At 46.6% G+C, this 16,144-nt stretch overlaps 1 protein-coding gene across 1 annotated transcript in view; it reads left to right on the top strand.

The window, feature by feature from the left end:
- The first annotated feature begins 6,049 nt into the window (after positions 1 to 6,049).
- Positions 6,050 to 16,144, top strand: part of LOC140618876 (lipopolysaccharide-binding protein-like) — a 30,519-nt gene continuing 20,424 nt past the window's right edge. The window contains exons 1-6 of the mRNA XM_072801871.1: positions 6,050 to 6,170; positions 6,853 to 6,967; positions 8,447 to 8,575; positions 8,971 to 9,126; positions 13,433 to 13,496; positions 16,059 to 16,122. Of these exons, the coding sequence (XP_072657972.1) occupies positions 6,050 to 6,170; positions 6,853 to 6,967; positions 8,447 to 8,575; positions 8,971 to 9,126; positions 13,433 to 13,496; positions 16,059 to 16,122 (649 nt within the window). The remainder of the gene's footprint in view (positions 6,171 to 6,852; positions 6,968 to 8,446; positions 8,576 to 8,970; positions 9,127 to 13,432; positions 13,497 to 16,058; positions 16,123 to 16,144) is intronic.

The following is a 16,144-nucleotide window of genomic DNA, read 5'->3' on the forward strand; positions in this document are numbered from 1 at the left end:
ATCTCCAAGGTCTTTTTTTTTTTTTTAACATTTATAGGCAACTCTTTAATGAGTCTTATTTGAGGACAAAAAGGTGAGGTCAGCCAGCTGCTCTTCATGTGGTTTTTCTTGCAGTTAAGTCCTTCAAAGAATGAATACTGAAATAAACTCATTTCTCCTGGAATTTTTCCTTCTTCTTATTTTTCTTTCTTAGAAGGTTATATATAAATGTATGAGGGGGCCCCTGGATGGCTCAGTTGGTTAAGTGTCTGCCTTCGGTTCAGGTCATGATCTCAGGGTCCTGGGATCCAGTCCCATATGGGGTTCCCTGCTCAGTGAGGAGCCTGCTTCTCCCTCTACTCCTCCCCACTGCTCGTGCTTTCTCTCTCTCAAATAAATAAATAAAATCTTAAAAAAAATAAATAAGAGGCACCTGGGTAGCTCAGTGGTTGAGCATCTGCCTTTGGCTCAGATCGGGATCCCTGGAGTCGTGAGATCAAGTCCCACGTCAGGATCCCCGCAGGGAGTCTGCTTCTCCCTCTGCATATGTCTCTGCCTCTCTGTGTCTCTCATGAATAAATGTATGTATGAGTATATGGACATCATAAAAGAGAAGGGATATCCTTTGAGGGAGGACATCAGACAATAAATCCAAAAGAACTATGGAAGTTAAAAATTTGAACTTGGGGGAGGGCAGGAGGCAAGACATTCTTTTCACAGAGCCCTTCCACCCCATGCAACTGTCCTCAAAACCAGGAATGGAAAAAAACTGGCCACTCAGCTGCAGAAGGAAGCAGGGGTGTTGGCCTCTTAGCTTTTCTTAGTTTTTGGAATTGAGCTGAGCATCAAGTGCCTTTTCCAGAATAGGCCAGAGAAATTAAGTCCAACTTCGGTTTTTAAGGCATTAGTCAGCTATGTGGCCAGCAGCTGGTGGAGGGATCCACCCATGTGGGAGTACTACCCAGTTCTGTCCCCACTGGATGGTGAACATAACCAGATTTGCTTGTTTGGGGTCTGCTTGTTGATCTACATTTCCATCCATTTGTTTATTTGTTTTTTTTAAAAGATTTTATTTATTTATTCATAAGAGACACATAGAGAGAGACAGAAACACAGGCAGAGGGAGAAGCAGGCTCCCTGTGAGGAGTGCCACTCAGAACTCAATCTGAGGACCCCAGGATCATGCTCTGAACCAAAGGCAGACACTCAACCACTGAGCCTCCCAGGCATCCTCCATCCAGCTTAGTTGTTAAAACACCATTCCCAGAAGAGACATCATAGTCTTCCAATATGTAAGGTTTGTCTGGGAGGTCTGCAACAAACTCTGCTAAGGTATCCAGTGTCTTCTCTGCCAGTCTCTCATAGGCAGTCTCATCCAGAGTACCAGGGTCGCCCAAAGTTCCTGCCATTCTCATAGTCATCAGACTGCTTTCTGATATTCACAATCTGATTGAAGGGGTGAAGGCTCAAACTATTGTGCCTGGGTAGATGGGGCGCTGCGATCCCACTGTGCAGACCCCTGTGGCTGTAGAGCTGGTGTCCCTTGAGGTCCCCAGGGCCCAGCACTGGCCTGGCTGAGCCTGTAGGGTGGGGGTGAATAGATGCTTTGCCTTCCCTCCAAGGTCCATTAAGTGCAGAAAGTAAGATGCAGAGAACTTGTGTTATCATGTGTGCTTCTGTTGTCACAAAGTACTTTTTTAAAAGATTTTATTTATTTATGTGAGAGAGAGCAGAGAGAGAGAGAGAGTATGAGCAGGAGTGAAGAGCTAGGGAAAGAGAGAAGCAGGTTACCCGCTGAGCAGGGAGCCTGATGCGGGGCTCAATCCCAGGACCTTGGGATCACAACTGGAGCCAAAGGCAGATGCTGAACCGACTGAGCCACTCAGGCACTCTCACAAAGTAGTTTATAAAGAAGAGAAAGACACTGCCTCTGGGGCAGAAAGCTGGAAGCCTGGGGATGGCAGTGGAAGGAAGAACTATTGTCACCCTTTGTACCACTTGGACCCTTTTCATCATGTATAGATATTGCCTATAAAGCTATCTTGTAATCAGGGGCACCTGGGTGACTCTGTCATTGAGTGTCAGACTCTTGGTTTCAGCTCAGGTCATGATTTCAGGGTGGTGAGATCCAGTCTCATTGGGGCTTGGCACTCAGCACAAAATCTACTTAGAGTTCTCTCTCTCCCTCCCCTTCAGTGCTCCCCTCACTCACTCCCTGTGCACTCTCTCTTTCTCTCTCACAAATAAATAAAATCTTTTTTTTAAAGGTATTTTGTAATCTGTAAGCTAGAGCTTCAGCCCAGTCCTGGAAGAAGCTGAGGGGTGGGATTGAGCATGGATAAAGGACACGTGACAGACACAGCGCCCCTGCAGCAGGTCAAGGTCTGTGCAGGCCTGGGTGCACCCAACAGAGAGGTCAGGTGGCCCTGAAGGAGAAGAAAAATGCCAAGGCTAGGCCACCTGTGGGTGTTCACAGGTAGACATGCACTCCCCATCCCTGGAAGAAGAGGGATTTTGGTGGTAGACAGTGAGGAGACAGGTCTCAGGACAAGATGGCAGAGGGCACACCATGTCAGACATGTGCAAGAGGCCCAGGAAGGCCCTATGACAGGGACAGTGCCTGTAAAAAAATGCCTCAGAGGCTTGTCTTCAGCGCAGAGCTTTTGCGGGGCTTTAATCCTGGAGTTCTGACATGAACCTTCAATCTCCTGGCCATGACCTCAAGTTTCAGCCAAAAGAGAAGTGAAAGCCACAATTAGGATGTTTTCTCTACTGCTGGTTTCACGTCTTTGGCAAGATGAGATGTCTCAGGATGCCGGCTCAGGGGATGGTCCCCAATGCATATGACCTCACTGCCATGGCTCAGCAGGTACCAGACACTTCCCAGATGTTAACTTATTTAATCCCCGCAAAAGCCCCACCAAGTCAGTAGCATTACGCTCTTTTGGGGAGCGGGGGGATACAGGCTTATGGAGGCAGTCATGTAGGACCTTGACGCAAATTTCAGCATAACCAAGACTAGAATTGCTATCCTCACTCCTTACAACTCATGGGACACTGTTAGGAGTTGGATTGTGCCTCCCTCAAATGCATATGTTGAAGTCCTAGCCCCTGTACCTATGTTGTTTGGAAACAGGGTCATTGCAAAGGTAATTAGTTAAGAAGGACCGTTAAGGGGGGCCTCCAATCTAACGTGACAGGTGTCCTTATGAAAGAGAAATTTGGAGACAGCCATGAGACGGGAAGAACCCCATGTGAAAATGAAGGTGGAATTTGGGGTGGCACATTTATCAGCCACGGAATGCCAAAGATCAGCAGAGAGCCTCGGTAGTGAGGGGAGAGGACTGGAGCAGATCTCCCTCACAGCCCTAAGAAGGACCCAGTGCCACCAATACCTCAATCTCAGATGTCAAGCCCCTGGAACTTCAAGAAAAGAAATTTCTGTTATTTAATCCTGCCAGCTGTGCACCCTATCACAGAGGCCCTGACAAACTAACGCAGCCAGTTCTGTCTCCCAAAACATTCTGGAGTCCAAGCCCATGGGTACCCTTCACGTAGATCTTCTCCATCCTCCGACTGCTGCTGCTGGACCTCTGAGCAAACCCCAAACCTGACCTGGACAGGATCCTAATGAAACTATTTCCAGGAGGTTATAAACAGAGCCCCTCTACTACCCTCTTCTGCACCATCTTACAGGACAGAGGAGATTTTTGACTGTTCCCCTAAACAAAGCTGAGACAAAAGGGCTCCCAGGAGAACCACACCTAGAAAGGTAGGTTCTGCAACAAGTAGACAAAGAAGAGGCAAAGACTACCTCTCTGATGTCCCATCTACCAAAGGGAAGCGAAACTGGACTCAACTCTGGCCACAGGCCTATGTCGAGGACGTATTGGGGGTCACAGGTCAAGGACAATTCTTCCAAGGGTTGATTGTTGCCTGAAACAGCTGCTTGGAATTGAGTCCCTCACTACCAGAGCCCACGGGGGCCTCTTTTTACCCTCCTTGAGTTGATGGATGTCAAGCTTGATCAGTGCCAATGAGCCCCAGCAAGGGCCACCACCACTGAGATACACGAAGAGGTCTTCCAATTTCCCCCCAATAGCTCTTCCCTCCTCTTTACAGGTCAGAGCAGGAAAGAGGGAGGGGTATGTGAGAGAAAACCAGCCCTACACGCATATGCACACACAAGGCACGCATGCATACCCCTGCAAGCACACAGACATGCATGGATACCCATGCACGCACACATGCTCATGTACAAACACTCACTCATGTGTGGACATACGTGCACACGCACCAGCACACACATTTGCCGGCTCCAAGCCATGAGAGCCTCCAGATGCCTGCCTGCGACGGAGGGAAAACATTATGTGGTGGACATGAGATTGGGGCTTATAGGGACAGGACCAAGTCTTCAATTAAGCTGAACATGATGGAAGTGCTTGAATCAGGACTGAGTTGTCACAAAAGAAGCCCCCTATCCGGGGGAAAAGGAGAATTTAACACAACATAGGGATTGCCAAGGAAGGGAAAATGAAAACTCCTGTGTTCATACTTCAACCAGGCCCTCCAAGAGGAGTTTGCGCCCATGCTTGTGCCTGCTCTTCAGCCATGCTCTTGTCCATTCCCACCCCTCACCCTTTCCTCTCCCACAGTTTCTCGTGCCTTCCAGAATGTGCATCGCTGCCTCAGGCTTCCGTGCCCTGGCTCGTGCTGTTCCCTCTGTCCAGGATGCCTTTCGTCTCTGTGACTGTTTGTCAGACTTCAGAACCCAGACCAAGCGCCTCTCCCGTCTTGATTGCTCTTTCCCTGGGCTCCCACAGGCCCTAAGATGTAAGCTGTCAAAGCACCTTCAATGTCCCCTATCAGTCCCCCATCAGTCAATGTCCCCTATTGCCACATGGCAATTTTATGTTGATTTGACTCAGAGGAGATAGGAGCTGGGAAGATGCAAGAGGGTTAAGAGCCAGACTCCTCACTGTAGGTCTTGTTATATTGATTGACTGTTGAGCCATGTGAATGTATTTCCTATTTGAAGAAAATTAAAAATACGATTCAATGCAATAAAAGGATTGATCCAACAGCTGTGTGGAGCACTACTCTACAATAGACAGGAGTGAATTATTGACACACAAAATAACATGAATTAATCTCAGAAACATAATGCTGCATGAAAGAAGCCAGTCAGTACAGTCGAGATGTGTACTGTATGGTTCCATTCCCACAAAGCTCTAGAACAGGTGAAATGAATGGATGGACACAGAAAGCAGGTCAGTGGTTTTGGAGAATAGGAGACGGGATCAGAGATTTTCTGGGAAGAGGCATGAGGGGAATTCTTGGGGTGATGCAAAAGTTTTTATCTTGATTATGATGCAGTTACATGGATATATACGTGTGTCAAAACTCATTGAACTGTACACTTAAAATGTCTGCATTTTATTGCATGTAAATTATACTTTAACAAAGTAGATTTAAAACAATGTAGGCAAGAGAAAAAATCCAAAACCATCTGCAAAATCCGTTTGTTGTATGTGTGGCCTGACTTGAGATGGTCTTGCATGGTGTAAGTGGGGAACGGTGAGTTCCAGGGGAGCCAGAGCACAGGGTTGGCAGGCTGGCCTGGTAGAAGGTCCAGTTGGAGAGGTGCATTGGAGTCAAGTTGTGGCAGCCCCCGCTGCCATGCTGGATGTTTACATCTCAGTCTGTAGATAATGGAGAATGAATGGAGGTGTTCAGCTAGAGAGAGAGGTGCTACGGGAGTCTCCTCTGGCAGCATTAGGCAGCAGAGCTTAGAAGAGGAAGCGGTTGGAGGTTGTGGTCCTGTTTCCACTGCCCTCTAGGCCAGAAATAAACCTTAAACAATTTCGCAAGCAACCTTCTTTCCATCTCAAGTTGCTGAAAATTGGGCTGCCCCAAAGCCTTGAACCTTCCCCACCCTCTCTCCCAAAGGATTCAGTTCCTCATCTGGCCCCAGGCTTTATAAGCATCTCAGCGCTACTGTCACCTTCAGTAAAGGAGGCTTCTACAGAGAGACTCTGGCCAACCTCTGCCCAAGACATTGCTGAGGATGATGGCCAGACCACACTGCGTGGTAGTGGTCCTACTGCTGCTGGCAGTGGTCTCTGGGCTTGAAGAAGGGGCATCTAATCCTGGGTTCGTGGCCAGAATCACCAGAAAAGGCCTGGAATATGGTAAGGGGGGGCGAGGGTCAATCATTTTTCTGGTGCTCATTGTTGCTCACCAGGTTGGTGTGGTAATCAGGACGAGGGACCACAGGCTTGAGTTCTGCACCTGCCTGGCTCAGAAACCTTGGATATGCCTGCCTCTGGGCTTCAGTTTCCTGGTCTTGAATACCAGAGGCAAAGGATGGGACTAGACCAGCATTTTCCCCTGGGGGTCAGTGGACCACACTGGAATTGCTGGGACACATGTTAAAATGCAGATTCCAAATATCTATCTATTATCAACTGAAGCTAGGCTTGGGAATCTGCCTTGTTAACACATGGCCCAGGCAACAGTGAAAAACCCGAAGGTTTGACCACGCTGCAGTAAATGAGTCCTCAAAAGCCCTGCTGTATTGTATCGTTGCTTCTACCACCTTGTTGACTAAATAATACTCGCCATTTACCTGGCACTTTGAGTTCATGATCTAATTTAATTCTCCGGTCCCAATTGGTATTATTACTACCACCATTGTACAGATGGGGGGAAGTGAGGCTCAAGGAATTTAGAGGACTTGCTTGGGAGCACACCAAGAGTACATGGCAAGTCCGACATTCACTCCCAGTCCGTGTGATTCCAAAGCCTGGCCACCCGACTATTGGGCTTGGCTTCCTCCCACGGAACGAGCTGACTGCCGCTGTTTCCCCACAGCCCGCCAATACGGAGTAGCCATCCTGAAGAAGGAGCTATCCACAATTGAGTTGCCTGATTTCTCAGGAAGCTTCAAAGTCAGTTGGATTAAAATCATGAGCTATGAGTTTTACAGGTGAGGTCTCCATTCTCCACCATAGGGGCAGTGGAGGAAGCAGAATGGGGGCCTAGGTTCCCCGGCGTAAAGGGATAAACATGGAATCATCATTTGGATTAAAGGCAAAAAGGATCATGGTCAGCTCTTGTGGGGCTTCTGAAAGGTGCTATATGTTTCTTGAATCGTCAGGATGGGAAAGAGAGCCTTAGAAACCATTCGCAAGTCCCAAGGTCATTCTTGCAGAAACTACCTCTAAATTTTTGCTCTGCCAGAGACCCCCAGCTACTTTCCTGACTGCCCAGATGAGGAATCTGCTCGAGATATGCGGTCCTTCCCTCCAAAGCCTTTCAGGGGTCTGTAGTGAAGGACTTTAAGTTCTTCTGGAACCTGTTCACATTTTATTTGCATGCTACATCTTGAGGATAGCATCCACACATAACCCTATGGGAAATAAAGCAGATGACCTCCTGGTCCCTGGTGAGCAAGCTCCCTCTCCATAAGCCTTAAATGAGCTTAATCTCCTGTAGCTTTTACACAGTCAATCTTAGAGTCTTCACACCTTAGTGCTTCTTTATTCATTCCTTGGCTGCATGGATTTTTCTTCCCCAGCCCCATAAGTGTCCATAATAGGTTCTTGTGGGTCATTTATTCATCCCTGATAGAAAAGATTGTTCCTTTGAATCTTCCCAAAATCTCTCAAGACAATTTCCTGAAGGCAGTGAACAAAAAGGAGCTACTTTAAATTTGTACATACAAGGGCACCTGGGTGGCTCAGTTAGTTAAGCATCTGCCTTCAGCTCAGGTCATGGTCCCAGGGTCCTGGGACCAAGTCCTTCATTGAGCTCCCTGATCAGCGGGGAGCCTGTATCTCCCTCTCCCCCCTGCTTGGGTTTTCTCTCTCTCTCTCTCTCAAATAAATAAAATCTTTAAAAAGAATATTTTTAAAAATTTGCTCACACACACTCTGTTCAGGCCTTGCCACTTAGAGGTCAAGGGCCCTTCCCACAGCCATAGAGTACCCCTTGCATCTAGTCTTCACAGTGGGCCGCCATAGTCTGTTAACACATCCAGATTTGCCACCAACTGTGAGCTCTTCAAGGACAGGGACTACATTGTGAATCTCTGTGGCCTCTGTGCCTAGAGCCAGGTCTGATGGAGCAGGATCTCAATGGATATTTGTTGAGTGAGCTAATGAATGTGGATCTGACAAGAGCCACAAACTCAAAAGGCCACAGAGAGGGTATAATATAGATGAGTGGACCAGGCAGGGTAGCCATATCCATCACTGACCAGCAGAAATCCACATGAGGAATCTAATACAGGGAATTTTCTTGAAAGACGTTAAAACAACCAAAAAGCCAAATAGGGAACAGTGAAGCAACCCCAAAATTAGCCGTAACAGAAAGTCACTGATAACTCCAGAGCTGGAGACCCTCATTCGGAGGATTAATATGTACCTGGCTTTTCTGGGTTTGATATTCTGCTTTCCTTCCCCAGACTGAAGATACATGACTTCGAGCTCAGGAACTCAGATTTGAGGCTATGCCCAAGGCAGGGGGTCAGAGCCTCCCTGTCCAATAACTACGTGTCTGTTAGTGGAAACTGGAAGATAAAAAAGGCTTTCTTGTGAGTAGTGCTTGGATTAGAATGTCTCTCAGCTTTGAGCGAAGGCATGTCCTCCCACCCTGGGCTTCCATTTCTGGGTGCTCAAACAACCAGGCCCTTAAGGAGCCAGATCTGAGCCTCTCTAAACTTGCATTTATTTACCTGTAAAATGGGATTCATAATAACCCATCTCCTTGATGCAGTTGTAGATTAAGTAAAATAACAGATGTAAGTCAGTTAGCAATGGGCCTGCCCAGCATACAGCAAATCCTCAATAAACGCTGGCTGCAAAGTAGAGGCTCAGTTAGGATACACAGCTAGTTAGTGGTGAACTGGGGACTGGTCTGCATTCTTTTGGCTCCTCTTCCTGGAGGTGACTGATTATATACCATTTGCTTCTCATAACTTCCAATCAGCTCCTTCGATGGTACTTTCGAAATGAAAGTGGATGACATTTGCATCTCAGCTTTTCTGAACCTGGGCAAGGACCAGTCTGGACGGCTCACTGCCTCCATGGCCCACTGCAACAACTCCATTGGCCACATCAGCATTGACATTTCCGGAAAACTAAGGTAAGTGACTCCATGCCCTTGCTGGAGGTTTGTCAGAGATGCCTCAACATCCAGCTCACCCAGGGATGCTCCTGATGGAGCATAAGAGCAAGATTTAAGGTGCATCAGGATCAGAGGTCCGCAAACTAAGGCCTGCAGGCCAATCCAGTCTGCTTCATGGTTTCATAAATAAAGTCATTGGATCACAGCCACACTCATCGCTCACATACCATCTATAGCTGCTTTCATGCTACAACAGCGGAGTGGAGTAGTTGCAACAGAGACCATGTGGCCTGCAGTGCCAAAAAATCTACTGTCTGGCCCTTTAAGAAAAAGTCTTCTGGGGCGCTTGGGCGGCTCAGTAGGTTGAGCATCTGGCTCTTGATTTCCACTCAGGTCATGATCTCAGGATTGTGGGATGAGCCTCACACTGAGCCCCATGTCAGGCTTGGCGCTCAGCAGAGAGTCTGCTGGAGATTCTCTTTCTCCCTCTCCCTCTGCCCCTTCGCCCTATTCACTCTCTAGAAAGAAAGAAAGAAAGAAAGAAAGAAAGAAAGAAAGAAAGAAAGAAAGAAAGAAAGAAAGAAAGAAAGAAAGAAACGCCTGGCCTTTGGCTCGGGTCATGATCCCAGGTCCTGAAATGGATCCTACATCAGGCTCCCTGTGAGGAGCCTGCTTCTCCCTCTGCCTATGTCTCTGCCTTTCTCTCTGTGTCTCTCATGAATAAATAAATAAAATCTTTTAAAAAAAGAAAAGCAGGTAGGAAGGCAGGCCAGAAGGAAGGAAGGAAGAGAGGGAGGAAAACCTGCTGACACCCGGGCAAGATGGCCTTTAATGGCAATCCAGCATCCTGAAGTGACTTGCCAGGAAGAGATCATAGTACACATTTATCTATTTTTTAGTGAATAGCAAAGGAATGAGTCCAGTCCCAGAGTGACTGCCTTCTCACTCTGGTTGGTTGGCACCTCATCCTTCAATTCCTGGCAGGACATAGAGGCAGCTCAAAAGGCTTAACTGACAAGGATCTGATGAAAAGAATCTTCACAGGAGTGTGAGCAGGATAAACAGATGTTCAGCAAGGGCTACTGAAGTACCTGGACACCCATGCCAGTAGGGAGCTATGACTACCCCTAGGGTTGAAGGCGAAAGGGGAGGGAAGCATGTTACCAGAGCCCAGAAAGAGTTGGTGGAAACTTGGAGAAGGGGCCATAGGGCAGGTGTGTAGTGGCACAGCAGGGCACGCCTGAGTACAAATACCCCAACTCATCCCTCCTTGCTGCCTATACCCCTCGTTAGTCAGACAGCAAGAGAGTCTGAGAGACGAATCTGCACATGTCAGCCCCCAGGACACAGGGAAGTAGTGGTGAATAAACTCTTTTATAGCCAATTACCTCTTTGCTGGATATTTATTTGCTGGGTGGCCATGTTGGAGGGAACAAATGTCAACAGAAATGTAGGGTCCTTTAATCTTGTCAGTTTCAGGGGAATTTATATTTTTGGGGAACCCAGAAACTATTAGCTGTGCATTTACTCAACTGACAAATCTTTTCTGCACAAATACTAGAGCCTTTGAACTTAAGTCTGCCTTTTGGAAAAGGAAACTTTTAGTTGAGCCTGGATAGTTTCAAACCACTGTGTTGTTTTAATCAGGTGAGCATAATACTCCATTTCTCAAGATCAAAGTCATGAAATTCCGTGTGGTTCACACACACACACACACACACACACACACACACACACACACAGTGGAGATGGGCACACTGGTGGCCAGAGAAACATTTTAGCTAGTTTGTTACGGTGGCGATAGCTGCATAGTTGGGTGCTATTGATATGGACACAGAAGTGTGAACACCCACGGTCTTGACCAAAATGAGGAGTTGGTAGCCTTATTCAATCATTCATTTAACAAATATTTATTGAGGCCCTATTATTCAACAGATCCTGAGCTAAATGCTAGGAATACAAGACGACGCAAGGTGGGGACCTCTATTGTAGATGCAATATACATTCTAGTGAGAGAAGGAAACATAAAGTATTTTAATATATTTTGAATTACCTTCAACATAGTTATGATAACATGCTTATAAGGAGAGAGTCCAGATGCTATGAATGTAAAGGGTAAACAATTTACCTAACATTTAGAGCATAGACAGTTTCTTCAAGGAAATTAGTCTTGAATTTTAGCAAAAGACGGAGAGAGGAGAGCTTCTCTGGTGGAGGAAGAAGCATGTGAGAAGATCCTGAGGCGTGTGAAAAGCCTGTGCCTCCCAGGAAGTGAGCTAAAGTCAGTGTACCTGAAGGGTGGTGATTAATTAGAAAAAGTGAAGAGACTAGGCAGGAGCCACACTCTAGTCTTTATCCTGAAGTTAGGCAGTGGGAAGCCACTGGAGGATTTTAAGAAAGGCAGTGATATAATCAGATTGGCTCTTTTAAAAGATCACTTTATTTAGAGGAGATTAGAGCAGGGAAGAGTGAGTGGAGGGAGACCAGAGAGGAGAGAGGCAGTTGTCCAGGTGAGAGACAATGATGCCCCAGGACAGGCGATGGCAGCAAAGGTGGGGGAGAAGGGCCTGTGACAGATTTAAGAGATTGGACTGAATTTGGGCAACAGGAGGAAGAATGGGGCCAGAATGACTTTATGTAGTCTGCGATCTGTGGAAAGTGTCCTACTGCTTCAATCTGTTATATTTCAACTCAATGTTGGAGGAGTACCCAGGGACGTTGGAGGGGACAGCCTTTTCAAGCAACACCCCACCCACAGCTGTCAGGGACTCCTGCCATGGTCTCTACATCCAGGGTCATTCAGACCTACCCAGGATCCAACGTTCAACCAGTCTGTAAGTCCTGGGCTTGCCCAGGGGACAGAACCCTGGAAAGTTCAAGATGCTTTCTGCAGAACACCCAGGAAATACTTGTGTCCAATTTTAGTGCATGAATTTATAATATACATATATTCATAGTACATATCACTCAATCAGCAAGCGTTGAATGGAAAAGAAGCATTTATGGGAGGAAAGAAATTTTATCAGACCTAATTCCACTAACTTAGTTCACTTATATCCCACAACCTCTTATCCTTACCCCAGGTGAGAACACAGTTGTGCAATGTCTGTTCTGGGCCACGATTCTCACCGAGTGCGATCTGTGGTGGGGAAAGGTCTCTGAGGGCAGTTTTATCTGAAGTGGGTTAGATCCACACCATGAGCACCATGAAATTGTTCACCAATGTCCCTTCAACACCTTATTCAGTGCTTACCCCATCAGAGCAGCTCAGTAAATGTTTGTTGAATGAATGAGGGAGTGACTACTTGCTAAAATGCCAGGTAAATTGTTCTGTGGATCTTGTAGGGTATAAAGAATAGGTCTGACTCTCCTTCTTTTTCTTTTATTGAGGTATAAATGACAAACAACACCATACTAGTTTCAGGCATTCAATACAATGGTTTGATACTTGTAGATACTGTGAAATAGTCAACCTCAGTAAGTCTCATTAACATCTGTCACCACGCACAGTTACAAAATATTTTTATTGTGATGAGAACTTTTAAGATCTACTCTTAGCAACTTTCAAATACACAATACAGTATTATTAACTATAGTAACCAGGTTGTACATCACATCCCCCTGACTAATTTATTTTATAATTGGAATAAGTCAGGGGAGTGTGATGTACAACATCTTTTGATCCCCTCCACCCATTGCACCCCCTGACCCTGCAACTGCCCATGTATTCTCTACATCTATAAGCTTGGCTGCTGTTGACTTTTTTTAGATTCCGTGTATAAATCAGATCATGTGGTATTTGCCTTTTTCTGTCTGACTTATTTCACTTAGCATAATACTCTCAAAGACTATCCATGTTGTTGCAAATGGTAAAATGTCTTTTTTATGGCTCACTAATATTCCAGCCGGTTTCGTGTGTGTGTGTGTGTGTGTGTGTGTGTGTGTACCACATTTCCTATATCCATTCATCCACTGATGAACACTTAGGCTGTTTCTCTATCTTGGCTATAATAAATAATGTTGCAATGAACATAGAGGCAGATACCTTTTCAAACTGGCATTTTTGTTTTCTTGATAAATACCCAGAAGTAGAATTGGTGGATCATATGGTAGTTTATTTTTAATTTGTTGAGGATCCTCCACATTGTTTTCCATAGTGACGGTACCAATTGACATTCCCACTAATAGTATATGAGAGTTCCCCATCTGGTTGGCTCCTTTCTTGGATAACATGGAGGAAGATCAGATCCATGGGTAGCCATCATTTTGGGAGTCCTAGGTTAATCATAAAGTGGATCCTGACCCTCTTTCCTCTTTTTTCCAGCTGGATCCTGAACCTCTTCCATGAGAGAATTGAAAATAAATTCAAAAATATCTTGGAACAAAAGGTAAACAAAAGGACACATAGATTTGTGATTAATACAAGGGTCATTGGCATGGACATATTTGATATTTGGAAACAGCCTTGTCTCTTAAGTACACTGTCATTTGAATTTGCTTAGTAAACTTTCTTCATTCGTGGTGCAAAGACTAACTTCAAGGCTTTCCCAAGTTTGTATGACCACATATGTTAAATTGGCATTTGGAACTGGCAGAGTGTTTGAGATCTAGTTGTAGATAATATTACAGAGATATGGAGAAGTGACTTGGATCTTTCCCTCACACCATACACAAAAATCAAGTCTAGGTGGTCTAAGGATTTAAATTCCAGAACCAATCCAAAACTTCTTAGGAGAAAATCTAGCATATCTTTCTCACTCTGAGGAGAGGAAAATATTTCTTAAAAAAAGACTCACCTTCTACTCTTCCCCCCAGAATGCACTATATGGAGAACAATAATGGGGCTGGCTTTAGTACACATCACCTCAGGGAAAAAATTTTGGAGGCAGAGTGCCTCTTCCATTTACCTGGTGTGTATCTTTGGGCATGTTGATGGGCCTCCTGGAGCCTCACTCTACTCATTTGTAAAATGTGGACGATGACCCCTACCTACCTTAAAGGAGGCTAGTAGGGATTGATAACCACTTAGTGCACCTGGCACACAGGCTTTGCTCAGAGCACTCATCATATTGCAGAGTCATTTCTGAATCATGTTTCACCTCATGGAATCTTCATTCTTCAGTACATGGGTTCTGCAGTCCGACTTTTGGATTTAAATCCCAGGTCTGCCCCTTTGCTGGCTGTGATGCTGTGGTTAACAGGCTTACCCTCTCTGAGCCTTGAGATTCTTGTTTATAAACCGGTAATAATGACAGCATCTACCCTGCAGGGCTGTTGGGAGGGCTGTATGATGTCATACACACAGGCACTAATGAGTGCCTCGTACAGAGGAAGGACAGAGTAAATGGTTCAAGGTTATTTCCCCAATAGCCCTGTGCAGCAGGCTGAGGCCAGAGGCAAGTTGTGGTCTCTGCCCTACAAATATGGAAACATGGTCCAGAAAACTCTGGACATCGGGCAGCCCGGGTGGCTCAGTGGTTTAGCGCCACCTTCAGCCCAGGGCGTGATCCTGGAGACTGGGGATAGAGTCCCACGTCAGTCTCCCAGCATGGAGCCTGCTTCTCCCTCTGCCTCTCTCTCTGTCTCTGTGTCTCTAATGAATAGATAAATAAATCTTTGGAAAAAAAAAAAAAGAAAACTCTGGGCATCATGTGTCCAGGGGGCATGGGGCTGGTGCCAGAAAGGCTGAGCCCAAGGAGCGGTCAGTGTCAGGGGATGGGGGCACTGGCTGCAGACCCCACAGGGCTGAGAGTACAAAGAGAGGTATGAGGAGAGAGAGGATCTCTGACCAGGGGACTTGGGGTGGATGAAGTCAAGCCCCAGAAGGGCTGGCTGCCTGGGTGCTCCAGGTCAAACCCACCTGACACAGGCTGACTTGGAGTTTGCACAAAACACCAGTTCCCAAAGTGGGGAAACTTCCCCGAAACAAAGTGTTGATTTTAACACGAGCAATCAATCTCCTTTGCAGTCCTTTCTTTTTACATCAAAGGGGAAGTCTCGGTTTGGGGCCAGTGTATCCTGAACATGGCAATCCTATCTAGCCTGGCTTCCAGAACGTTTTTTCAAGTCCTTGTATTCTTTTCTCCCAATTATATCATGTTTATGCCAAGGGATGCCAGTTTTCCGTTGACAAGTGATATACAGTTCCTGTATTTTTTTATTAAAAGTATGTGATTTTTTAAGAGGCCACTTGCTGTAAAGTAGATATTAATAAATGAATAGGTGAGAAAGGCAAAGTCCCAGAGATGGTGTAGGAATAGCTGGAGCTAGGAAATCGGAAGCCGGGGGACTTCTGGGATCTCCCAAGCAGGACTTCTTGATGTACAGAGGAGTAGGTTGTTGGGCCTGCTGAGGAAGGCAATTCTCCAGAAAACTGTCCTTCTGGCTTTGCTTTGAGGCCCTCTGGTGGCCCCGGTCAGTACTGCCTGCAGACCTAGAGCCGCGCTCCCTGGGATCCCTTATTCCCAGCTAGCAGGAGCCTGAGCAGGAGGAGGAGGCAAAGAGGCTGAGGAATGAGGTGATGGAGCCCCTGGTTCACCTGGGAGCTCTCCCGCTTTGCCCCTCGGCTCCCTAATAAATGTGTTGATGTACTCTGCTTCTTGCCACTTAGCAGCCAAGACATTGAACTGGGACCCGTGGCGACAGCAGACCACAGGGCAGTGCCCGCGTGGCCACCATTCACTTCTAATGTAGGTTCCAGAAAAGTCTAGGGACTTAAGCTGAGCCCACGTGCGTGCCCAGCCCAAATGGGACAGTGACCAAGTACTGTGTATTGATGAAGGTAGTGGGCTCTTCTCTCTTTGGACATGCTCACCTGCCCCCCTCCTGCCTGCAGGGTGAGGAGAAAAGCCAGAGAAAAGCCAGGTCATTTGGAGGGCGGCGGGGGAGGCGCAGGGCCAAGGAGAGAGGGAGAGGGGAGCTCACCTGACTTTCTCACCCGCTTCCCGCAGATCTGCGAAATGGTCGAGAAGGCAACCACCTCTCGCCTGGAGCCCTATCTCCAGACTCTGCCAGGTTCGGAGGTCCCTTCCTTCTC

The sequence above is a fragment of the Canis lupus genome, chromosome 26 (genome assembly GCF_048164855.1).
Source record: "Canis lupus baileyi chromosome 26, mCanLup2.hap1, whole genome shotgun sequence".
NCBI classification, from domain to species: domain Eukaryota; kingdom Metazoa; phylum Chordata; class Mammalia; order Carnivora; family Canidae; genus Canis; species Canis lupus.